The 25,660-nt window shown below is 33.5% G+C and overlaps 1 protein-coding gene across 8 annotated transcripts in view; it reads right to left on the bottom strand.

Annotated features, from left to right (window-relative positions):
- LOC143195633 (multiple PDZ domain protein) overlaps positions 1 to 25,660 on the bottom strand; it is a 197,867-nt gene that overhangs the window by 147,245 nt on the left and 24,962 nt on the right. For all 8 annotated transcript variants that reach the window (XM_076402925.1, XM_076402926.1, XM_076402928.1 and 5 more), the window contains exon 4: positions 3,374 to 3,532. In XM_076402925.1, coding sequence (XP_076259040.1) covers positions 3,374 to 3,532 — 159 coding nt within the window. The remainder of the gene's footprint in view (positions 1 to 3,373; positions 3,533 to 25,660) is intronic.

Below are 25,660 nucleotides of genomic sequence, written 5' to 3'. Positions count from 1 at the left end.
ACTGCCAACTACTTCTATGGTGTTATGGTTAAAACGTTTATCTTCCAAATGGAGATCGCGGTTTTGATTCCGGGGGAAAATAACTTTTTATTCCTGTTTAGTTAGAACATTTTGTCAAATCACCTAGACTAGGTAGCGGACTTCGGCCTGAAGCACTCTATATTTTCAGTCATTGTTTCTTTATACCTATTAACTAAAATAGTTTTAAAAAAATTGAACCGTCTTCAAAAAATAAATAAGGAAATCACTAAATATTAAAAAACAAGTAAAAATACATAATAATCGTTGTAATAACTAAATGAAAATAAACAAAAATCTTTTTTAACTATTTATTATATTTATCTATGTATTTTATATTCTACTATATACACACAATTTAGTTTAATACCTATCTAAACATATTTATCTATTTATAATATTATTTTAGCTTATTAATTTTTTGAAGTCGGTTCAATTTTTTGTTAAAAATATTTTATGAAACATATGGTCGAATATTGTTATGCTGAATGATGAAAATAACATTATTACGTCTTTATTCGAATTCCGGCCGTTTTTGGCACAGTGCTTGGTTCAAACACATCAATTGTAGTGGATGGCAATCCTCATTGGCGGTTTCATTAGGTTTTACTATCAAACATAGAGCATTAGCTTGTAGCCATTGATATTCGTCGATGTTCAGATCCAGTTTTCATCACCAGTAAAAATATGATGTAAACATTTCGGATTTTGCCGTTGAACCGTTTACAGCCGCTTACACATGACCAAACGCCTTTCAATGTATCTTAGCTTCAAATCATACGACACAAAATATACAAACTTTTGAATCATTCTTATGGTTTCTTGTGTTAGATCCAACAATTCTGCATATTCTTATTATGTTTTGCACGGATTATCATCGAGTAATTCCTACAAATCCTCCCCTTTTTTTTGAGCTACCTAGAAGACTCTTCGGTGTCAACATCACCACTTTTAAAACGTCGAAACTCATATTTACATGTTGAAATCAATGGAGCATGGTTGCCTTAAGCCTTATTTAAGTCTTAGTCCCTTTAATTTTAATTTCAGCGCATTGAGAAAACTTCTTATTCGCACTTTGACGAAATGATACATACTCAAAAATGAAGCCGGAATCAGTGAGGCTTCAACATGAAGATGCTTATAAATATACCCAACACGATTTAATATACTTTAAAACACAATCTATTGAAAACATTTAAAATTAATTTATAAGCCTATATGCATATACATATAATATTCTTAAATTACAGCCATAATTTAGAAGAACAACGAAGGCAACGAAGCAAAATCTTGTTTTAGTGCGCATACCAGGCGTCTCTAAGAGTAGACTCTTGCATTTTCACCAATCGAAATACGTACAAGCACATAATAATTTACGATAAAACTATATTAAAAAGCAATGTTGAAAATATAAAGGAATTATTCTCACAAATTCCGAACCACGCGCAACCCCTTAAGAGAAATTATAATTTAGGAGGTAAACCATTTCCTACAGGCGGCCGTAGCTATTGACCCTCCGCGCGCAACAAACAAACAAACAGCGTAAAAACTGCAGTTAAAATTATTCATCGCCCCTTATTAAAAACAAAACTTCTACGGCGGATACAATAAAACTTTCCCTAGAACACCCTCGTAAAATAAATTACGATAAACGCGAGAAATGGGTGAGGGAAACGAAGGGGTTTTTAAAGATACGCGGCGGTCGTTTGCTGGTGTATAATTATAATGAATTTAATTGCTTTGCCTTAAATGCGAGATGATATATCGGGTAATATAATTCGTGTTTTCTTTTCTGACATGACGACGTATATGTCTGTGGTCTAGACGATAACTTCTGATATATTTTATATTTCTAAGGACGATAAAAAGCAAACAAAATTTAAAAAAAAAACATTTTAAGGTAGATTTGAAAATTTTTTGACGCCAAAATGGTATTAAAAAACCGGTATTAAATCTGTAGGGACCGGTACAACCCTTTAGGCCACCACGCTTTCACCTACAGCAAGTTCAAAGGTTGGTAATGCTGGTGGATTGGTACCATGCGGTTACCGGCTATAAAAGACCACCACGACGACGTCTCGCTCTCTATTCTTTTCTCTACCCCCTGTAACAGTACCACTTCCACAGGGCTACCGTACTTCCTTTATCTAACCTCATATCCTGTCAATTCTCCCGTCGACGACATGTATCAATTTAAATCGAAATAAACAAGTACTTCTTCAACCAGTGTTTTCAATTCCTGTGCGAATTCCTTCCACAAAATAGTAGTGAGTGTTCGGACAAACAATCGAATGGACAGCCACACATTCCGACCGACCAGACGAACATTCCTACACAATTATTTCAGAATAAAGTTCCGAGGAGTAATATAGATACACCCAGATACTATAGAACAATTACTTAGACGGAAACCTTGAATTAAGAGATTCACAACAAGATATAAGGAAATATTCCACTCCTATATTAACACCTGAGTGTGGCAACTCTTGGGCAACACTGTACTAGGAGGCAGGTTCAAGATAACCAGTCCGTGTGATCTTATCTTGTATAGATGTGTAGTGTAGCATAATAAATAGTAAATATATTGAGAAGTATTTCTAGCTTTTATTTTCTTTGGGTCTTCCTAGATAAGTAGCTAGTTTTAAGTTACTCTAGAGCGAAATTACAATATAATCATTACAAATATGTCATTACTTTTTAGCTTACAATTGTAATAAAACAATAATATGATAATTATACGTAAATCAGATGATGGCTTAATCGTGCTAAATACGAACAACAAACTTTCGCGAGTTTATATTAAAAGTTACAAACGATGTAAACTCGACCAGAAGTTTTAAAAATGTTATCCGGACACCATAATACTCCCAAAGTTGTTCACAACTCGATACTTCATTGCCATTTACGCGCAAATCCATTCATTTCTGGTTACGTCGTTAGAAAATCGAGAAAACTGTAACCGGGTTTAATTAACGACGGAAAACTAATTTAAATAGAGTTACGAGCCACGGAGAATGGATGAGTTTGTATGGGCCCACGTCTCCCTGTTCCCCAGTTCGATTAAGACAAAATGGTTTTACGACAATATGGAAAAGAGGCGGAGGCGCTGAAGCTAAGCGCCGACGAAATGGCCTTAATTATTCAATAATTGCTGTAGAACAGTGTCCGGTTTTTAATCAGGCCCGAACGGGTGTGTTATTTCCATTTGGAAAATGGAAATGGACCGGAATGACGTAACTCTGCCGAATGGTCGTATTGTTTTATTCATGACAACGTAAGCAACTGGGTCCATTAAATCGTAAATAGTGTTGTAAATTGTTTAATGGTTTTCTTTCAGTTTAATTGATAATTTTACCTGGATATCTAGAGTGGCTGATTCGACAGGTCTGGCCACCACCATTCGAACATGGACGCCACACTGACGCAGAACGGACGCTACTTGTTCTGATCCAAGTCCACGAAGATTAACCTCGCCGATTTGCAGGATATGGTCTCCGCTCTGGAGTCTGCCGTCCTGCAAATCAAATTATTAAGTCCGTTAGAAAGTAACTCATCTCGTCTAAGTTTGTAGTGAAATTTACAGATTCCGTAAATTCAAAAACTGGACCTAATACTATTATGGGTATTGATGATATTGATCAGTATGTATTTCCAAAATTAAAATTTAATTACATTACTTAAGCTTAAGATAAAACTGAGACTTGTACACTATACAAATTGATGTGCTATGGTTCACTTTAATGTTCTGATTTCCTACAGTAGCTCCGTTGCTTCCAAGTTGCAGTGATTCAGTTACCTTACTTCATATTGTGAAAAGAAATCTTGGATAACTTCGTAAATCCATCTGATTTTGAGGTCATCGTGCAATTCTTTGTTGGCTATGTAGTGATAAGCATTATTAGCAATGTTGTGTGGGCGGCGTTGGATTACTAATCGTTTTGATGTCTTAGTGCAGCGCTATATTTGCACCATATATGCATAAATCCATATAAATAGACTTGACAAGTGACTGATAAAGAGATCTCTTTGGTCTTAGGTCAAGATGGGATTATATTCCGACTAACAGGAACAATGCCTTTATCTTTAGTTATCAATTAATTTCGCTGATTTGGCTTAAGGATGACTTAAGGATAATGAGCATCTCTCCAGTGATACAGTTAGTTTTTTTTATCATTTATTTTTTTCACACAAAATTGACATGCACATATTTCGAGCTGTTAAGCAATCTAGTTTATTGATGGGTTTTATTGGCCGCCACCTGTACTTTTTCTATAGCTCTAGGCAGATAATGACCGTGTCGTCAGTAGCGATAAAAGACCTTGTTTTTCAAACTACTTTCTTATGATTTCAATACACCTATTCCAAGCAATCTGAAGATTTCATGGCTGTAGTGGTTTCATGGAAGGCAAAATACCCTTATGAAATTAACTTTTAACCTTTGATGACAATCATTTTCGGAAAAACGTTTTTGAGGATGAATAAAATTGTTGAAAAAATTTAATGATTTTTGAGACGATTTATTAGGCGATCTTGATGGAATCCTTGAATTCTTGAATATGAATATCAGCTATTGGTTGACAAGCAATAGAATAAAGCTGTTGCTAACACCATTTTGGCCTATTTCTCAACACGAACCGGCTCTGAAACCAAAGAGTTCACAACGCTGAATGTCTTGATTTAGTTCAGGCTTACAACGATGAAATCCTTATTACCTTTGAGGGTACTCGAATTTATTTCATCTTCATTGTTAGAGAATGGGGCGCTCACTGGAGACACAACATGCTGAATGTTTTTAAGTTTCAAATTAAATTAAATTTATAATCAAATTTTTGTTATGCCCCGTCCAGAGTTTTACTGTTAACATGTAGATAATACCAGGCGAAATAATTAAACGATATAGTACATAATAAATAATTTTAATTTGCAAATAATTTTAACGCATACAAAAGGTGGTTTTGTATTGTAAAAGTATTGTTTGTTATTTCGTAAAAGGTTTAACGCACATAAAATGTTGGTGACTCTTCAATTATATATTTATTTTGTTTAAATAATTATTTTTAAGTTTTTCCCTCTCAAAACAATCAAAGTCAAAAGATTATTTTAAATGTAAGAAGAAAAATATAAACAAAAATATAAAAGACTATTTAAAACAAGTAGAAATTTTCGTATTGACGCGATACCAACAGAGCCTAGATTGAAAATCTATGAGAATAATTGAAATTGTCCGTTAGACAAAACAGAGCCAACAAATTTACAGATAAAGATCACTCGTCTGCTCTATTGTCTTAGGAATGGAACGGCTTGGAACAAATTAATTAACTGATTGTCTTCAGTATGTCATTAAATTATAAAATAAATATTTCGCAACCTAAAAATTAATAGCCGGCGTGGATGGCGCAGTGGCAAAGGCGACAGAACGGTACAACTACTGTTGCGATAGTCTAGTGATTGTTTAATATTTGTGATTGTCCTAGGTAAAATGTAGTGTAAAATTCGACAAGGAAAATGATCCCACTCACGCCAGTAACCAGGCTGGATGGGTAAGACCGGATGTCTTCGGGATAATTTCTAAGTTGGTCAGTAAACTGTAGGTCCAGTCCAGATAAACCCCTAGTTGGTAAAAGGAGATTTATGTTAATAATACATTGGGGAAAAAGTTACTTCATTTTCCTAATAGATGACTTTAAAGTCAAATACCTCGCGTAATACTTATTCAATGAAGCCATACTATAGGTCGTTTGAAATTTAAAAATCCATAGAACGTTCCAGATATAAAGTGTCATTCGTTTAATCAATCACAAAATTTTTGGACTTCAACCAGAGATTCCAGAAGGTTATTTACATCATGAATTGGGCTCGTTGAATTTTTTGTTAACGATGATGTATGTTTAAATAAACAAGTTAAAGATCAGCTTTGTTCTGATCAGGTAATATTTGAAAAACCGATGTAGAACGACATATTTCATCTTACGACATAACTACGGAATTAAACATAGACCATAAAATAGCTTTAAACAATCGACATAAAAGTGACTCGATTTGGATTCGGCATGAATTAACAGTGAAAACTTTAATGGACCAAAGGAATTGTTTTGAATTGTTGCGCCTGGAACCTGGCCAAAACTATTAATTCGACTTCTTATTGCCAAAAACTAATGCAGTGGAACAAAGGAGTCAAAAAACGGACAAAATTAATTACTTGGTAAGGTGTTGTCTTTCAATGTGACAATGACCATTCGCTTACATCCTTAATGATAACTGGGGAATTTTTAAATATCCACCGCCTGGATCTTGACCCCTCCGACTACGATTTATTTCAGTATCTTTGTTTCAAACCTGTGTTCATTCCATATAGCAACAACGCTAAATATCCCGGAATGAATCTTGATGCAAAACTTTTCTGGAAGGAACATATAAAGAAGAAAAGAAAAGAACTGGAATTGAAATATATATTTCATAATATGAAATATAAACTGGAAGAAAATCATTATTATCAGTACATAATAAATTGGTATTATATAAGCAAATACTGAAACCTATATAGACATACGGAGTTTGTATGGGCCGTCGTCTCCCTGTTCCCAGTTCGATTAAGACAAAATGGTTTTACCTGAAACCTATATGGACATATGGAGTTCAATTTTGGGGATGTTCTGCAAAGATTAACATAAATAAAATACAAATTTTTTATAACAAAGTCCCGAGAGGTATTGTGGGCGCACCCAAATACTATAGGACTGATTACCTACATCGAGAACTTCAGATACCCACAGTCAGTCAAAAAATCAAGAGCATTGCAAGGGGGCATGAGGAAAGACTTCATTCTCATGAGAATATTGAAGTATTGCAGTTTTTAGATACCACCAGAACAGGACATAGACTCAAAAGAATCAAACTATCTGATCTTGTGAAGTGTTGTGTAGTGAGGTGCATATAATAAAAAATACAGGAGTAACATGTATAAACATTATTTCACCAGAGACTGAGATAGGGCCGATGGATCCTCCTAGTTATATACCTAGATTTAAGTTATCATAAAGACAAATTGTAGGTTAGACGGAAACGACTAGTAACAATGTAATAATTAAATAATAAAAAAAGTTCTTTCACAATAATTTCACGAGTTGAACATTCCAAATCAATAAAAAAATACTTAATCACGATATGTATGCCACATTCAACAATATTTTTAGTAAAATGAGGCCATAACAGAAACCCCATACAGCTAACTAATGCATTGCAGTAAATTAATATTCAATTACATTATGCACGATGTTATATTTTATTTACACAAAACGATTTTTTGGTTTTTCTGCTTTTAATGCCATATACAGGCAATTTTACTGTGATTTTCTGTAATATATTTGCTAAAACGAGGTCGTAAAGGATGTAAAAATTGATAAACGAGACTATAAAACAGAAAAATAAGTTCGCGTATGCAGGAACTATACCGTCGGTGCATTTTATAGCAGCATGTCAGACACAGACGCGAATGCTTCTACGAAACCTGGAGGCGAAGATATTTTTGAACATTTATATTAAAAATTCATACCGTTGCTTATTCTCTTTTGTGATAACCTTAATAAAGATGAGTATACGTTCCACGACAAACATTAAAAATAAAAAGCACAGTGATATTCTACAAACAGTTTTTTTTACTATTTATTATATCAATTTAGCAAATTAACACTAACACTATTTGTTTTAATCGTAATTTGCTACAGTTTAAAATTACAAGTACTTATTCTACGATAAACATTTTGAGCTTAACATCATTATCGAGGAGCTGAAGGACTTCAACATTGATGTGCTGATGGAGCCTATGTTCATAATCTTGGCCATAGTTTTTGATAACATTATCGACAGTTTCTACCTTCAGAGTCCTACGCAGATTGTCGCGATGAATGTACCATGGAGTATCAACTATACCTCGCAGTGACTTGTTTTGGAATCTTTATACGACACTTCTACTGCCTTGACTGGTAAGCAAACACCATAAGGCCATACTGGTTTTAAGACTTGTTGGTAGAGCAAAAGTTTATCATATTTTGTCAGGTCTGAATTAATCCCCTGAATATAGGTCCCAATAATCAATATATTGTTGTACTTCAACCTGAGTTCTTGACCTAAGTTAAACATGAGGTCATGTCAAGATATTTGGCTGTATTTCCATACGGGACTACTTGCTGATTTATATATAATAGATTGTGTTTGATTTTTTTATTGGTGAAATTAATATGCACTAATTTATTTCTATTCATTTTGAATGTATATAAATGAAGTTCAGTTGATACGATTATTTAAATAAATTGATTGAGGACAATACAAATCATCCTAAATTAATGAAACATTAATATAAATTAAGGAAATAATAAAGAAATGCAAGTTGAAACTGATAAACAAACAATAATTAGCTAGCATGAGAAGATTAATTACATGGAACTCATTGTTTGAAAAATATGTCCTCATTTATTTTATATCTAAAATGTTGTGAAAACATGTCTGCATTCAGAATAACAATAATAATAAATTATTGATTAACAAGTTTCCGTTTTGTTAAATGACTTGAGTAGTCAATTTAATTATAACTTAATAACATCAAATTCGGTTTTAATTTTGTTGTGAAATGTTAAGACTAATTTTATTCTAGACTAGCCCAAGCTCCCACTACTGTGTAGTAGTGCAGTAGCCTTCCACTATTTTTTTAAAATGTGCAAATAGTAAACACTATTTTCTATTTTTTTAAAGTCATTATTCATTTCATCTCAATAGCCATCGATTTTCAATTTTCCCGGTAGGTAAATTAACCCTTTTTTAATTTTATTGATAATGAAGTCTTTGAATTTAATTATTGTTGTCAATACCGCAAATCACGGAGCTGTGTTATTTACAAAATTGATAGAGAGAAATTGAAACTGACAACAAAATGATACTTTTTTGTTGTACCTTGCTCGATTCTTTAGCAAATCCTGAATAGTGCAAATATATGAAAATTCAGATATTTAAATAATTTTATATTGTATACTTCCTACTTATACAAATGTATTTTAATATAACAAATCAGATATTTTTAAAGCTTTACACAATATTAAATTATAAACAATAGTATTTAAAAGAAACATAACATCCCTTTATTTCTACTGTTTTAAAATTTTGAAGCTAAAGTTCTATGTTGTGGTTATATAGAATTACAGTAAAGTACTAGATTATTAGTCGAAAATTACAAATTAATATAATAGTTTAATTGAAAAGTCCCCGGCCTGACACATATATGGCGCTACTAGAATTAAATATATATTTTTTTAGTTAGCCCTAACCTTCAAAAGATGCGTGTATAAATTTGACAGCTGTGGGATTAATAGTTTGTGAATTATAGCATTTTGGTGAAGCAACTTTTGTTATTATGAAAAAAAATGGATAAATAGGAATTTCGAGTGTTGATAACATCTTGCTTTTTGAAGGGAAAAAATACAGTTGAAGCAAAAACCTGCCTCAGAAAAATCAACCATCAAGGATTGGTATGCTAAGTTTAGACGTGGTGAAATGAGCACCGATGACGGTGAACGCAGTGGACGCCCAGAAGGGGTTGTTACGGACGAAAACATTTAAAAAATCCACAAAATTATTTAGAATTACCGTAAATTGAAATTGAATGAAATGGCAGACACTCTGAAGATATCAACTGAACGTGTACACCATATAATTTACGAATATTTGGGTATGAGAAAGCTCTGTGCAAAGTGGGTGCCGCGCGAGCTCACTTTTGACCAAAAACAACGACGAGTTGATGATTCGGAGCAGTGTTTCAAGATGATCAGGCGTAATAAACCCGAGTTTTTGTGTCGATATGTGACAATGGATAAACATGGCTCCATCATTTCACTCTGAAGTCCAACCGACAGTCATCCGAGTAGACTGCACACGATGAACCCGCTCCAAAACGTGGGAAAACGAAGGACTATCAACAGCGACTATTACATAGCGTTATTGGGCCGTTTGAAGAACGAAATCACTGAAAAACGGCCGCATTTGAAGAAAAAGAAAGTGCTGCTTTACCAAGACAATGTGCCGTGTCACAAGACAGTGAAAACGATGGCAAAAATCCATGAATTGGGCTTCGATTTGCTTCCTCCTCCACCGTATTCTCAAGATCTAGCCCTCAGCGACTATTTCCTATTCTCAGATCTCAAAAGAATGCTCACTGGGAAGAAATTTTCATCGAATGAAGAAGTGATCGACGAAACTGGGGCCTATTTTGAAGCAAAGGACAAATCGTACTACAGAAATGGTATCCAAAAGTTGGAAGGTTTCTATAATCAGTGTATTACCCTTGAAAGGAATTATGTTGAATAAAAAAAATCATTTTGCCAACAAAATGTGTTTTATTATGGTAGGCCGGGGAATTTTCAATTGACCTGTTAAATTCTTAAATTAAATTATTGACAGCCTGTTTCTGTTGATATCCCCTGAGTTTCTGTTTGAATTTAACCAACATTACATCTTTAAATTAAACCAACTATCTTTATATTAACAAATATATGTTAATGGTTTAAGTGATTATATTTACATTTTGTACGAGGAAAATTATTATTTATTTAACACGCGATATATTAACATATTTATGAGAAAATTTAATTGGTACAGCCATTATGTGCAAATTGTGCTAGCTATTATGTTTAGGGAACATTTACTTCTGTTTTTCCCCATAAGTTGCATATCTCCCTTGTTGTTGCTCTTGTAATGATTATTTATTGAAGCCATACTGTAGCGCGTTTGTAATTGTCCATAAAATGTTATTATCCAAAAGTTATTGGGGATTTGAAATGGAGATTCCACAAGGTCGTTTTCATCATATTTTGGTTTTTTACTTCTGAAAAAGGAAAAATACGTCGTAAGAATATGACGTTGAGTGCTTAAGTCGAAATATCAGACTAATCTTATAATTAAGGAAGCGTTTAATGGGATTGTAAAAATATTGTTCATCTTGGCCAGTAAAAAAAATCAAAATTGATCGTTAGAAAAAGTCGTTGTTTTCCATCACTAAACGCTAAGCTCTTTGGCTAGCCTGAACTCTGTTGGATTGCCATTTATCTGCAAAATTCTCGATGTAAAACTCGCTTTAAAAGAAACTTGCGAAAATTATTTGGTTCTATTTATTACTCAAATCCCAACAGTTCTAGAGGGACGGAATTATTGTCTTACTAGAAAAATAGTATCTGAAGCTATCTACAACCATCTGAAGATCTGAAGAATAGAATACTAAAATTGTCAGAAGCACCAACAGTAGTTTATTGATTGAAAAGTAGACAATGTAAAGGTGTCGGCCGGCGAAAAAAATATCGGAGAAAAAAAAATATCGATATTTTAAAAAAATTTAAAATAACTTTAAAATTAAGTACCATAATGTACTAAACTTTTAAAATGAATTACTAATTATAAAGGTTCATTAAATATAATTAAAAGACTTTTTATAAAGTTTAAAAAACATATTTAAATACTTGAAAAAAATATCGGCTAACAATAATATCGATATATCTTTTAAAAAATACCTGCCAAAAATATTGGTATTTTTTCGGCATCCCTAAGACATTCTCCCCGAGTGGGACGGATTTTTGTCTTATTAGAAAAGTAGTAAGAGATAGTCAATCAAAATAAAATATATAACCTTCATTAATGTTTTACTTTTGGATTTGTTGTACTTATTTGTTCCATTCTTTGACTTTTATAACAGTAATTGCTATATTCTATTATTCTATTTTCCCGTCAGCAAAACCATTATTTCAAGCTATTATTTTGTAATATGTAATTATATATAATATTCTGGATTCCTGCCCTTACAAGTACTGAATTTTAATTTGCCTACTATTTCTTTCGTTAGTCTACTGCTTTCTACTTTATCTTGTGTTTGAGCAAAACTATTTTATAATGCCGAACGACTTGATCAAATTAAACGTAGATGAGACGGGAACAAACACAAAACTGTACGTACTTTGTCTAGATAAAATTTGGCGGTTTCCACCAAACTACGCTAAACTGAAACCGAGGAACAACTACGACGACTCGCTCAACTTGCAAGAAGTAAACAGAAAAGACCTACGCCGTTCTGTTTAACGTCCAGTCTCTCCAGTTTCTCCAATCTAAACGTTCGCCTAGTTACCCACGGGAGTTGGTCTCGCACTTTTGTTTAATTTTCACATTTACACCAGACCGATTGTTAACTCGATGCCTGTGTTTCCTCAGAACATGAGATACATTACATTTACCAGGCACGCATAAAAAGAAACCGCAGAATTAAGTAAACTAATTCTTTTTCAATCAACAGAAACTAAATTTTAAAATATTGGTATATGAGTATAGTAAAATATTAGTATTAGAACGAGTAATTATTGTATACATTAACCGCAATTTTATGATTTTATGAGGTATAACAGTTGGTTTATACTAAGGATATGGAACGAATATCTATCGAACTAAATGCAAATGCAAACAAAGCGATGACGACTTTGCAAGGTTGTTTCTGCATTTTTATACGTTCTGAGGCACATTTAAATTACAAGAACACGTTTCAAATGATATCTAATGAAACGTCATCAGTTGACATTATAAAAACGCAGCGCTGCCACACTCCCTCACAAATTCTACGTGTTTCTCTCCGAAATTATATTAAAGTGTTATTCATTGTAAGCAATTCGTTCGGCAAAATCAACTATTTTGGTGGAAGATGTAACACCGAAAAAGACATGGAACAAGATCAAGGGAGTATGGAATGGAATCAACATGGAATTTTAAAAAATATCGATATATCGGAGACGAAAAATATCGGTATTTTCAAGAAAAGTAGTAAATAATAATAATAATAATAATAGTAAAAGTACTGATATTTTTAACAAACCTTTTAAATTAAGTATCACAATGCAGTAAACCTTTAAAAATAATTAAAAGGCTTTTTATGTTTAAGAAATATATTTATATTTTTTTGAAAAAATATCGAAAAATATCGGTTAACAAAAACATATCGATATATCGGTCAACAAAATATCGGCCAAAAATATCGATATATTTTCGGCCTCCCCAAGGCACTCTCCCCAAACTTCAGCTATTGATTGATGCTGATGGTGATGATGGTGATGAACATTTAAATAATAGCATTTGTTGAGAGATTAACCCATCGAAAGGATCCCCTAATGAATAACAGTACTATTTTAATATATTACTATATTGTTATCAGAGTAGTATTATTTTAGAATATTTTTATGTTCGTCTGATGTTTGGTGACGGCTCCTATAAAATATATCAAAACTGACTCTCCCTCGGCATATTCGTATTTGTCCACACGGACGGCGTCTCGACGAAGTCGGACTTGTCTGGAGACAAATATCGAGAACTGCCGCCATCGAAAATGTCGAAACGATCGTCCTTTATTAAGCCAATGTCTGGTATATATAAGCCAGATGGCGTCGACTCGGTTCCCTGATACGTCACGGAGTTAAATCTATCTTAATAAGCCCGATGAAAGCTAACGTAATCTGGAAAAGTGAATTAGCGAATAGAGAAACAAATTCGTTGAGTAGCAGAAAGGTTCCCTTTAAAGGTCAAGGATTATTGTCTATAGTTTTCCCAAGGAACTTTCTACATTGAATTTGAAAGAGAATCAAAAGTTTCCCGTCGGTAATATCTTACTGTTTGTCGAACTTCGGTTGCCTTCAATGTCTCTTTTGTGCTAAATTAAGATCTAGTCTCCATGCATGCAATGTTTAGTAGTTTTCGTCCGAAAATTTTATTGTTAAATATAAACCTCGCTGTGGCAGACTGATAGTGGAAGAAATCGATGAAGTTATTTAAAATATCAAGGTTATCTGACATATTTAATCTCGCGACTTTGTAGTGGAACTAAATATTGATCATGAACAGTTTTTAACTATTAACATACACCTTAACTATTAATATAATATCCGCTTGTATTTAAGTGAAAAAAACTATAAATAAATAAATAAGTTAAATGCTTAATAATGCTCAAATAGCATTATTACATATTCTTTTAGTGTTGTATATTAATATAAAAGTTCCTATCTGACCCTCTAAGGTTTGTGCTCTCAAGTTTATATCTATAGATGCGACCAACTTTTGATAATTATTTTTAATAATATATTCGATATAGGTATTTAAGTAATTACTATAATTAACCGTAATATATACCAGGTGTATAATTTTGATGGAAAATGATTATTTCCTTTGTAAACAGGGTATTTTTTCATGAATTTTTGCATAGTTTATTGGTAAATTGATTGATTTTACCAGTCTGGATGAAATACAACCAAATTTCTTTTATTTTTGGGAAAGACTAAAACTTTTCACACCATCCGATCTGATTATAGGACAGATATAGTTTAAACTAGAATTTAGAGTAAGACTAACTAATTAAGATAATATTTTATACAGGAGATCATTTAATATGATAATGATAATTTAATCATATATTTCTATATACATATATTTCGCATGAGTCTCGCATCAAGGGGCTTCACACGTATCACAAACTTTTGACCGGATATGGCATTTGGGATTAATCTACAAAATGAGCAAATTCTTAACGCGGAATTACTGATGTCAACTGCAGGAATCATATCTTTTCGAAAAAAATTAGTCTCGCATGAAGGGGCATTTTCAACACTTAAACCGGCTGGAGTTTCCCAAGGTAGTGTCTTGTGACCATTCCTGAATCTGCTCTATACTGGTGATATCTCAACAACAAAAGAAACTGTACCTCGAACATTTGCTGACGACACAGTCGTTATGTCCCGCACAAGCAGCTCGCGGAACTGGCAAACATCATTAACCACAACAAGAGGCTGCAACATCTACTAGCGTCTTAGAAACACGCACATATAGCGGTTATTCCCAAGAAAGAGCAAAATCATCTCCATCTGACTACAGGTCCATCAGCCTTCTCAGTGCCATTTCGAAGCTTGCCCTTCACAAAGGAAAACAACATCAATCCTGATGAACAATTCGGCTTTAGCGCTCACCACTCATCCGTCTATCAGACTACCCGTCTGGCCAACGCAAAAAGCTTGGAGCAGTCCTTCTGGACCTAACCAAAGTCTTCGACAAGGTCTGGCACGATGGTTTGATCGCAAAATGCGTGCGGTTATGCCTCCCAGAAGACCTATCGTCCAGTCCTATCTATCGGACAGATCTTTCCAGGCCAAGATCAGGAAAACACTTCAGCACATCAGTTTACAGAAGCATCTCGATCATGCGGTCAAGGGGTCAAATTCTGAAGGTTGCAAGTCAACCCCTGGCCATCGTTTTCCATAAGCATTACGCACTGCGCGTCTCGGAACTTATGATCGACACCGCAATAATTCCATGGTTGGATAACCTAGGTCTCCACTTCAACCGACGGTTCGGTTGGCATTCCCAAATCCAGAAAGCAATTCAGAAAGGTTCGGGGATAGCAAACCTGCTATCTTCTCCGATCTACCCTTCTAGCAGACTTCCCATCTCCATCAAATTCTTATTTTACAAGATGTTAATTCGGTTCGTAAATGTCTACTTCAAGTTTGTTACACCCAACCAGGTTAAACGACTTCAAGTTGTCCAAAATAAGCTCCTCAGGAGAATCTTAAACGCTCCTTGGTTTATCAGAAATAATCAAATTCATAGGGAAACGGACACTTCAGAAATCAAGCCCTTCATATCTCAATCATTCCACAAACAACAACTCAGCTCAAGTTCTTCTGAAAACGCGCTTGTTCGCGAGATGGTCGATATGCTGGGAACTTAGTACCGCGTCTCCGCTAAGCTCCCCCCTTTTCCAGGCTGAAACGACTTCATTCGTCGCTGCAGTCATAACTTTTGCCCCCATACGATAGTATCCAGTCATGTGTTAACTCAAGTTCGCAAATCAGTAGAATCGCCGGGTCCTCGTGCCCAATAACGGCTGTCCGATCAGCAGGTGCCATATCCCCAAATTTAATGCAGTAGCAGTAGTAATCCACAGGGGCCAACTGTAGGACGGTTTCAGTTTAGTATATTGGTAAGTCCAGAGGCAGTCCCACATAACCCAGTCCAACTTGTGACTCCAGGGCAAGTCTCCGCAACCAGGTATGCGTCATGCATTCCACCGCCATTTAGACCAGAACAAAAAAAACAGTTATTATGGCAAAAGATATATTGCTGCTTAAGGCTACAAAAAAGGTACAAGTATTAGTACAAGATCTAGAAATGGACTAGAGGCAGAAAAATTAGAGATTAATAGCTCCAAATCTGTCGATATAAATATTGCATTACGACGAAATGATAAAAACATAATTATATCACTTGAGGGATGCCCGATTCCTCAAGCAGAATCAGCTAAATACATAAAATTGAAACATTATATTAGACAAAAAGTAAAGCAGATTAGGCTCAAAGTCAAGCAAATGTACTGGTTAGTCGGAAGATACCCTTAACATGACCTAAAAATCAAATAGGGTATAAATATGGGGTATGCACTAAAATATCAAATCAACTAGTTATCCAAAGCAACCAAACCAAAATTCTACGATTAATTACCAATGCTTATCGCTACGTAATCAACGAAGAGCGAAACTGAAGGGAGAGAACTGAAGCGAACCAAACCATAACTTGTTTAATATATAATAGGTCCATTGAAAAGTCCCAGGCCTGTCACATAGATGGCGCTACTAGAATTAAATCCATATGTTTTTAGTTAGCCCTAGACCTCCAAGGATGCGTGTATAAATTTGACAGCTGTCGGATCATTAGTTTGTGAATTATAGCATTTCGAATAAAGCAACTTTTGTTATTGTGAAAAAATTGAATAAATAGGAATTTCGCACGTTGATAAAACATTACTTTTTGAAGGGAAAAAACAGTTGAAGCAAGAACTTGACTTGATGCCGAGTTTCCGGACACTGCCCCAGGAAAATCAACTATCAAGGATTGGTATGCTAAGTTTAGACGTGGTGGAATGAGCACCGAAGACGGTGAACACAGTGGACGCCCAAAAGAAGTTGTTACCGACGAAAAAATTTTAAAAATCATAAAAAATTTTAAAGCAAAGGACAAATCGCACACCCAAAATGGTATGGAAAAGTTGGAGGGTTGCTATAATCAGTGTATCATTGAAGGGAATTATGTTGAATAAAAAAAACTAATTTTGCCAAAAAAATGTGTTATACGATAGTAGGCCGGAGACTTTTCAATTGCCCTATTAAGTGCATTTTCAACTTTAGCTTAAGCAGTTTAGTTTCATTTCAATTTAAGGAATACATACTGATGTATTAATCCCATATTTGTGTATTAATACAAGTACAATAGAACAGTTGTAATAAATTAATTTGTAAATTGGTCAAAAATAGTTTGTACAAAATCCTTGTATAAACTTAAAAGACTTTAATTACTCCTGAAGACCCTGGCAGAAAAAAATCCCGGATAATATTTCCATTTCAACGAACAAGCTACGGACCTCGAATAGACAACTTAAACCCCTCTTCGCTCGCCGCCAAATATATTTCTCCGGCCCGCCTTTTAAAAACCAGGCGGAACTGGTATTCGTAACATGGGTCATACACATTGGAAAACCACCCGAAATTAAATGAGACATGAAACAACCCTTAAATAAAATCGTTTCGCCCGAGGAAAGATCTATGGTTTCCTGAGATCGGGCCGGGCCGGCTCTGACAGATCGGAGGGGGATTAAGGCAACTATTTCGCTCCAGTAGGACATGAATCGATCCTGCCGAGTTCAAAAAGACAGAAAACTTAATATGGTGGTTAAGTGAAAGGTCTCTTTTAAAACGGGGTCATTCTAAAGTGGAGCCCCGGAAATACCTTCATCGATCAACCCCTTAACGTCGTCGACTTTTTACTTCGAATGCTGTTGTTCATTGAACATATGTTGAATAGTGTTAGAATATGAGCTCAAAATTCCAACCATTATGCGTATTATCTTTGGGATAGGATTAAATTCTGTTTTTCTGCTTGAGGAATTAGGCATCAAGTGATATAATTATGTTTTTGTAATTTCGTCGTAACACAAAATTAACATGGACAGATTTGAAGCTATTAATCTGTATTTTTCAGTCTCTAGCCCATTTGTAGAACTTGTACTGCTACTTGTACATTTTCTGTAGCCTTAGACAGAGATATATCTTTTGCCATAATAACTGTGTCGTCGGCAAATGTTTCAGGTACTGTTTCTTTTGTTCTTGAGATATCAGCAGTGTGGAGAAGATTCAGGAGTGGTCACAAGACACTATCTTAGGAAGCTCAAGCCGAAATAGGTTTAAGTGTTGAGAATGCCTCTTCGTTGAGAATTTTGTTTCGAAAATATATGATTAAATTATCACATCATCTCCTCTATGAAGTATTAACTTAATTAGTTAGTCTTATTCAAAATCTCATTCTAAACTCTATCTGTCCTAAAATCAGATCGAATGGTACTAAAAGTTTTAGTCTTTTATAAAAATAAAAGGAATTTGGTTGTGTATTTCATCCAGACTGGTAAAACAATAAATGTATCAATCAAATATGCAAAAATTCATGAAAGAATACTTGGTTTACAGAAAAAAATTATTTTCCGTCAAAATAACATACCTGCTTCGTATTACAGTTAATTATAACAATTACATAAATACCTATATCAAATAAATTATTAAAAATTATTATCAAAAGTTGATCACATCTATAAATATATTTAGAATTTACATAAACGTGAGAACATAAACATTAGAATAATACTAACAGATACACTAAAAGAATATGTAATAAACTTATATGGGCATTATCAATTATTTACTCAACTATATGTCTTCCACTAAATCAGCCAATGCATATTATAGATGGCATCATCGTATCAAATATATCGTCTATATCGTATATATCGTGTGAAATATACTGACAAATGCAGTTTATGAAAATGTGAAATTAATTTTACACTAGTAGCGAATTATTCCTTTTCATTTTAATCTAGTAAAAAGATAGAGCGGTTATGTGTGGTACTGGTCGACCCTGTTGTCGTATATATTCTGCCAAATATATATATATGTAAACCAAAATATAAGTTAACGCAATATATATCCATTTCAATTACTGAATTTACCCTAAACGCATGTGTTGAATTGACCGAAACTATAAATAAATAAATGCCAGACCTAACGTCGCATTTAATAAACACACATAAATAATCACAAACATAAAAATTATTGAGGAAAATGGTAGGGAAAAGAATTATGACTTGAGGCAATATAAAATTTCGCATTGTATAAAATGTCCGGTGAAGATATGTCAAGATATGAAAGGCATCGAGCAAGCAAATAAAAAACATGTATCCAGCAAGAAGGATGTTTCATCGGCTCGTTGTCGAGTGTTCCCGATAATGGAGGTTCAGGTACCGGGGCTAGACGGAGCGTGTCAGAAGTTAGACCTGGTAAGGGACCCCTTATGATGCCTATAACGGTAAACTTCAAGTTCCTAGCTGGAAGCGTCTTTCCCTCCTCGAAATTCTGAATAAATCGAGATACAGGAAAAAGGGTTTCTTCAACGAACCATCTCAACCATCTTCAAGAACCCGAGGGAAGGGCTTCAACGATAAAACACGGTGCATCGACAACGAGAAACGTAATTGGCAAAATAATTAGATAGATTTAGGAACAAAAGATTATCCGGAAGGATTAGCAATAACTATCAAACTTGAAGAATGTAGCGAATACAGAATTAGCGAGAATAACAGAATTAAAACAGTAAAGGAATTACAAAATTAGTTAAAGAAAATGAATTAAGAAACAGTTAAAAAGTCAAGGCTTAACCAGAATTAAGGAAAAAGAAAAGGTATCAAGAATGGAAAACAAGAATCAAGAACAGTAGAATGTCGTGTATATAATCATGAGTTGGGTCCAATGATCAATATTATTAGAATTAATATTATCAAGAATCAGTATTATCCAATACCAGACAGACGATTTAGCAAGTCACTTCTATACGTTTCATAATTCTTTCACCATTCATTTCACGTATCAATTTAACATCTTTGATTATATATATATATATATATATATATATATATATATATATATATATATATATATATATATATATATATATATATATATATATATATATATATATATATATATATATATATATATATATATATATTTATATATATATATATATATATATATATATATATATATATATATATATATATATATATCTTTATATTACTTATTTAAATAAACAAACTCGTCTTTGTTCATTAATCTACACAAAAGGGAGATAAAATTAATTTGTATTTTATTTGCAACATTGTTTCCTCTCCTTCAATAATTAGCATTGGCACAAAATAGAAACGTTATTGGTTATTTCACCGGCTTTCTACCCAAGCAGATTTTTCAAATGATGCATCATCGCCATCATCAATTCATAGAGTCGGGGACTGTCTACTTCTCAACCAATACGCTGTTGTTGGTGCTAGAGGACATCGATATTCTTTATTCTACACCAAATTTCACCACTCTAAAATGAGAAATCCTACCCTTTCCATATATTGCTTCTACAGATTATTATTTGTTCCTTTCAACGGCACACAGTCTTTATTGACGCAAAATTCGCATGTTACCAGAAGGATGAACAAACATTGTGGATAGTGGTGGATACAACTTCCCCTACTATATATACAATAGATTTTATTTTAATAAAGCTTCAAAATTTTAAAAAGAGGGCGGTTTTCAATTTGCACTCCGTATACTATAAACAAAACCCTTAATTTTGAACACTTCGCTCATCGCACCTCAAGCTAGGCACAAACAATCAGATCTACCAGGGCCGTATCAGACTCGCGATATATATATATATATATATATATATATATATATATATATATATATATATATATATATATATATGGGCTTTTGTTCGGAAAGGGATCAAAAGGCAAAGGGCCTTCCATTTAGAATTGGAAAACAAAGGTTTGTTGACAAAAAGACCTTTCTTTGCGCCAACCCTCGCGTTATTGTCTTTCGCCATTCATCGAACAGAAAAAGTTCTTCGCGCTGACGCCGGCTAGATCGACGAGAAAAAAAACAATGATTTTAAGGGGTCGTTATATGATACGGCGGCCTATTATATTACCGTTCTCTACTTCCCCTATTGTACGAGAAAAAAATTCTTTCGTGATAACGCAAGTAATAGTAATTTTTTAAATATGATCCCGCTTCCTTGCGAGGTTAAACTGGAAGTGTGACTGCAACTTTCTACTTGTTTATAAAATTTGTTTTAAATATATGCATATTCTTACTGGAACGAAAAATGCCCCGCAAAACATTTTTTATTAATCTCCTAGAACGTCATCAATCTTCCCTTCTTCTTCGTAGGCAATAAGTATTATTATATGATTTCAGTTATATAATATAACTATTCTGGCATGTAGTAGATCGCTTCAGTAAGTGATCTACTGTACAACTTATAATCTAAATCTTCTTCTAGATACTATCCTAACTTATTCCAAAATCTACTTATTCTAAAGATTATTAAATCTCACTCTATGTGTCTAGTAACTAGTTCATATGGTAGTTTGTGTTTGAGCATACGCACTTCACTATCATCGCGTACATTTAACTGTTTGGCGAGTGCATTGGGATGAATTAATATAATGGTCTTTCAGAGTACTTCGAAAACTTCGCAACACTTATTATGGGTTTTATGACGATATCACGCTGAATCAGTTTGTCAGGCACGTAATATGGGGCATCGACGATGACTCGCAACACTTTATTCTGGAACCTCTGGAGGATATCTATGTTGGATTTGCTAGTAGTACCCCACAGTTCAATACCATAGGTCCAAATGGGCTTAAGTATTAACTTATACAGCAAAACATTATTATCTAATGACTGCTTGCGTTTTGTAACTATATGTTTTTTCCATGTCGAACGTCGATGAAAATCTATTCCCAGGTATTTAACGTTGTATGCTTGCGAAAGTTCATGATTATTCAATTTTACTATATATTTTTATATATACTATCAATTTTATTATACATGGGTAGATTTTGTCTCATTTGCTTCGATACGCCACATTTTCATCAAAATTAGAGTTTGTTAAGATGAAGTTGGAGGTTTCTTGTGGCTGATATTGGATCCTCGAGTGATGATAAAACCGCTGTATCGTCATCATATGTTGTAACAGTAGTGTTTCTTGAGGTGGGTAGGTCAGCAGGTTAGTATACATAAGATATAACAATGGGACAAGAACACTGCCCTGCGGAACACCCGAATATATTGGGTGTAGGTCAGTGTATACGTCACCCTGTTTGACAATAAAATGTCTGTCCGTGAGGTACGATTTCAGCAATTTAAAGTGCGTATGAGGCAAAAGCTTTTTCAATTTAACATGCAGTCCAGTGTACCTCACCTTGTCGAAAACATTATTTAGAAGAATTTAGTTTGAGTAAATTATATTCAAATAAGTTGTATGCATTTTCTGAAGATAATAAGAATAAATTAATATACTGTGAGAAAAAAGCACCACTGAAATGTTTTGACAGACAAAATGTATGGTAAATAGATTCAGTAGAAAAGGGCACCACCAAAGTAAGAACATATTAGAAGCATTTGATATAAACTGAACTGAACTGAAACAAAATTATTTACTGCAAATATCACTTTTCCCAATATTTACAGAAGACAGAAGTAAGTAAGACTGCTCTCCAGAAATAACTTTGTTGTTATGTTTGTGATTGAACAATCTACTCAGAATACCTGGGCATCCATCTCGATAGTAGGCTAAATTTGAAAGAACACGTTAGACAAAAAGCAGAGCAGATCAGACTCGAAATCAAAGAATTGTACTGAAGAGTCAAAAGATACCATCAACTTTCAAATTGATTTATGAGTTATTAATAAAGCCTATTTGAACTTGTGGTTGCCAAAACAAAGTATTTCGATTAATTACTAATGCACCGACGAAGAATTACATGATGATCTTGAAATCAAATGGATTTTCAAAGTTATCTAAAATATCGCCCTAAAACATGAAATAAGGTTAAGAAATCACAGCAACCTGGAAGCAATACTGGACAACACGCAGGAAATCAGAAGATTGAAGCGAATCCAACCAATAACTTGTATAGTGTATAAGAGTTTAGTCTTAACTTTAGCTTAAGTAGTCTGATTTAATTTTTATTTGGGAAGTACATACTGATATATTCATCTCGAATTCGTCTTGAAAATAGAATAAATTAATTTTATAAATTACAAGACTAAGTTTGATATTCTCTAATAACGTATAGTATAGTATAAATAACTTACAACACATAAAAACCTAAAGAACAAGTAGGAATCATGACCTATCAAAAAATTATCTTGAAACTGACGCAATATAAATAAAATACTATTAAGTTTTAACTAACCAATCTAGCCAAATATTTCCAATGACTCACGATATCTTATCTGACCATCTTAGACGGCAATCTAAAAGAACTGGGCCCCAATGGTGCCTTCCCCTTGTAAAGAGCTTTTAATTATTTTGATGGACAAATCCTGCATGTACTTTGTGCCTCTAAGAAAATGTCTTCCTTAACAAGAAAGTTATATTAATTAATCAATCGCCTTCATTTAAAATTAATTAGTGCCCATTAAGGTAAGGATTTATTTTTTAGCTCAAATAATTATCTGATGGTGATCCCTCTCGTAAATGTGTCAAAAACAAAATATACCCAGAAATGTATAGTTTCGAAAAAAGATTGATTCCTTTCTGGTTTCTCCGCTAAAGAATATATGTTATTTACAATGAACAGTTAAATTTTATGTATTTAAAGTATTGGCCATTTGATTCTATGTATTCGCCCATCTCTCAGACAATGTATGAATGCTATTCCATAATAACAGTTTCTCTTTTGAGCTAAACCAATGACATTTAGAGACTACCGGATATTTGATATACATGTATGTTGTCATGCAGCAAAATCACCTTGCGTCTTTTAGACGTATTTCGATAAATGCACAGTTCAAATTAATCATTTGTTTCTCCAAGATTGATTTTTTTTTCAAGGATTGAAACCACCAGGTGATAACTAAATTTATTTCGATTAGAATTTTTAAAATACATCCATTTTTTATCACCAGTTACTATTCGATGCAGAAATGACTTCCTTTCACACTTTTAGCATAGCATTTCGCTGACGATTTTTAGATTTTTTAATTGCCTGTCCTTCAATTCACGTGGCACCTATCTTCTGCATCTTCAAACGTCTTCGGCCTACCAGACTTCGGACTAAAATCAGCTGTTAAAGAACTAACAGGAACTATCAGTTATTGTTATGGACAATTACAATCATATATAACATTATAATCATATATATAACATAGTAATCCGGTGAAAAAATCAAATATAAATTAATTTTTCAAAATACCATATTAAAGAGTGTTTCAAAACATTTCAAATTGTTACTTGGTATATATACTTTTCTAGAAATAGTCCTGAAAAAAGATACACAGTAATGGATCAACAATGTGACAGCAGATTATAACGTCTTCCTCAATATCACTGCATAATCAATCAAATCGAGTTATTATGACATGTGAAATTGCTACAATACACATACTACACTAAGCAATACTACAAAAGGTATACAAGCAAGAACTGTTTATGGTTATGTGGATAGAAGGTTTGTGATTTATTTAAAATAATTAGGGTGATAATTAATACTAATTGTTTTGCAGATATGATATGGCAAATACATTAGGGAGAAAACAGTGATTAAATTTTATTAAGAAAAATGTACACAGTAGTAACAGAAGAAATATAGTGATATTAAAACAACTTGACAAAAAAAGTAAACATGCTCTCTAATGAAAGTAAATTGCGTTACTTGGAAATGCGTCTATTAATTAGATGGATCAGGATAAAACAAGCCTAGCCTACAAACTACTGTGGCTGTATAATTTATTATAGTTTAGGTCCTTCGATATTATATGCATTAGATGTACTATAATACTAAAATAAATTATATATTATAACATCTTTGTTTCATTATTTTACTTACATTAGAATCTTGTTATACATCAAAGCCAAAATAAACTAAAAGTCAAACTTAAATGCGGCAACATTGCGACGTCATAAATTTACATGACGTGAGTTCACTACTTTATTGGATAGACTATAGTAAACAACGGTTTTGCTACAATATTTTGCTCCTAATATGCAGTCAAATAAATAAACAACTGGCTAATTTTTTTTCTTTTAATCGACCCTACGCTGATTTAAACAAAATCCCGATTAAGTGATTCGGTCTGTCCTACTTATAGTTAGCCGAAATCTGTTAATATCGCCACCAATTTTTTTTTTATTATTTAATTATTACATTGTTACTAGTCGTTTCCGTCCAACCTACAATTTGTCTCTATGATAACTTAAATCTAGGTATATAACTAGGAGGACCCATCGGCACTATCTCAGTCTCTGATAATATAATGTTTATGCATGTCACTGCTGTATTTTCTATTATATGCACCTCACTACACAACACTACACAAGATCAGAAGGTTTGATTCTTTTGAGTCTGTGTCCTGTTCTGGTGGTATCCAAAAGCTGCAATACTGCAATATTCTCTGATGACTGACCGTGGGTATCTGAA

Source organism: Rhynchophorus ferrugineus, unplaced genomic scaffold (assembly GCF_030347505.1).
Source record: "Rhynchophorus ferrugineus isolate W39M unplaced genomic scaffold, kcgeb_rfMv2 rfM4, whole genome shotgun sequence".
Classification (NCBI taxonomy): Eukaryota; Metazoa; Arthropoda; class Insecta; order Coleoptera; family Curculionidae; genus Rhynchophorus; species Rhynchophorus ferrugineus.
The sequence above is the reverse complement of the archived record's forward strand: the minus strand, read 5'-3'. Positions and strand labels throughout refer to the sequence as shown.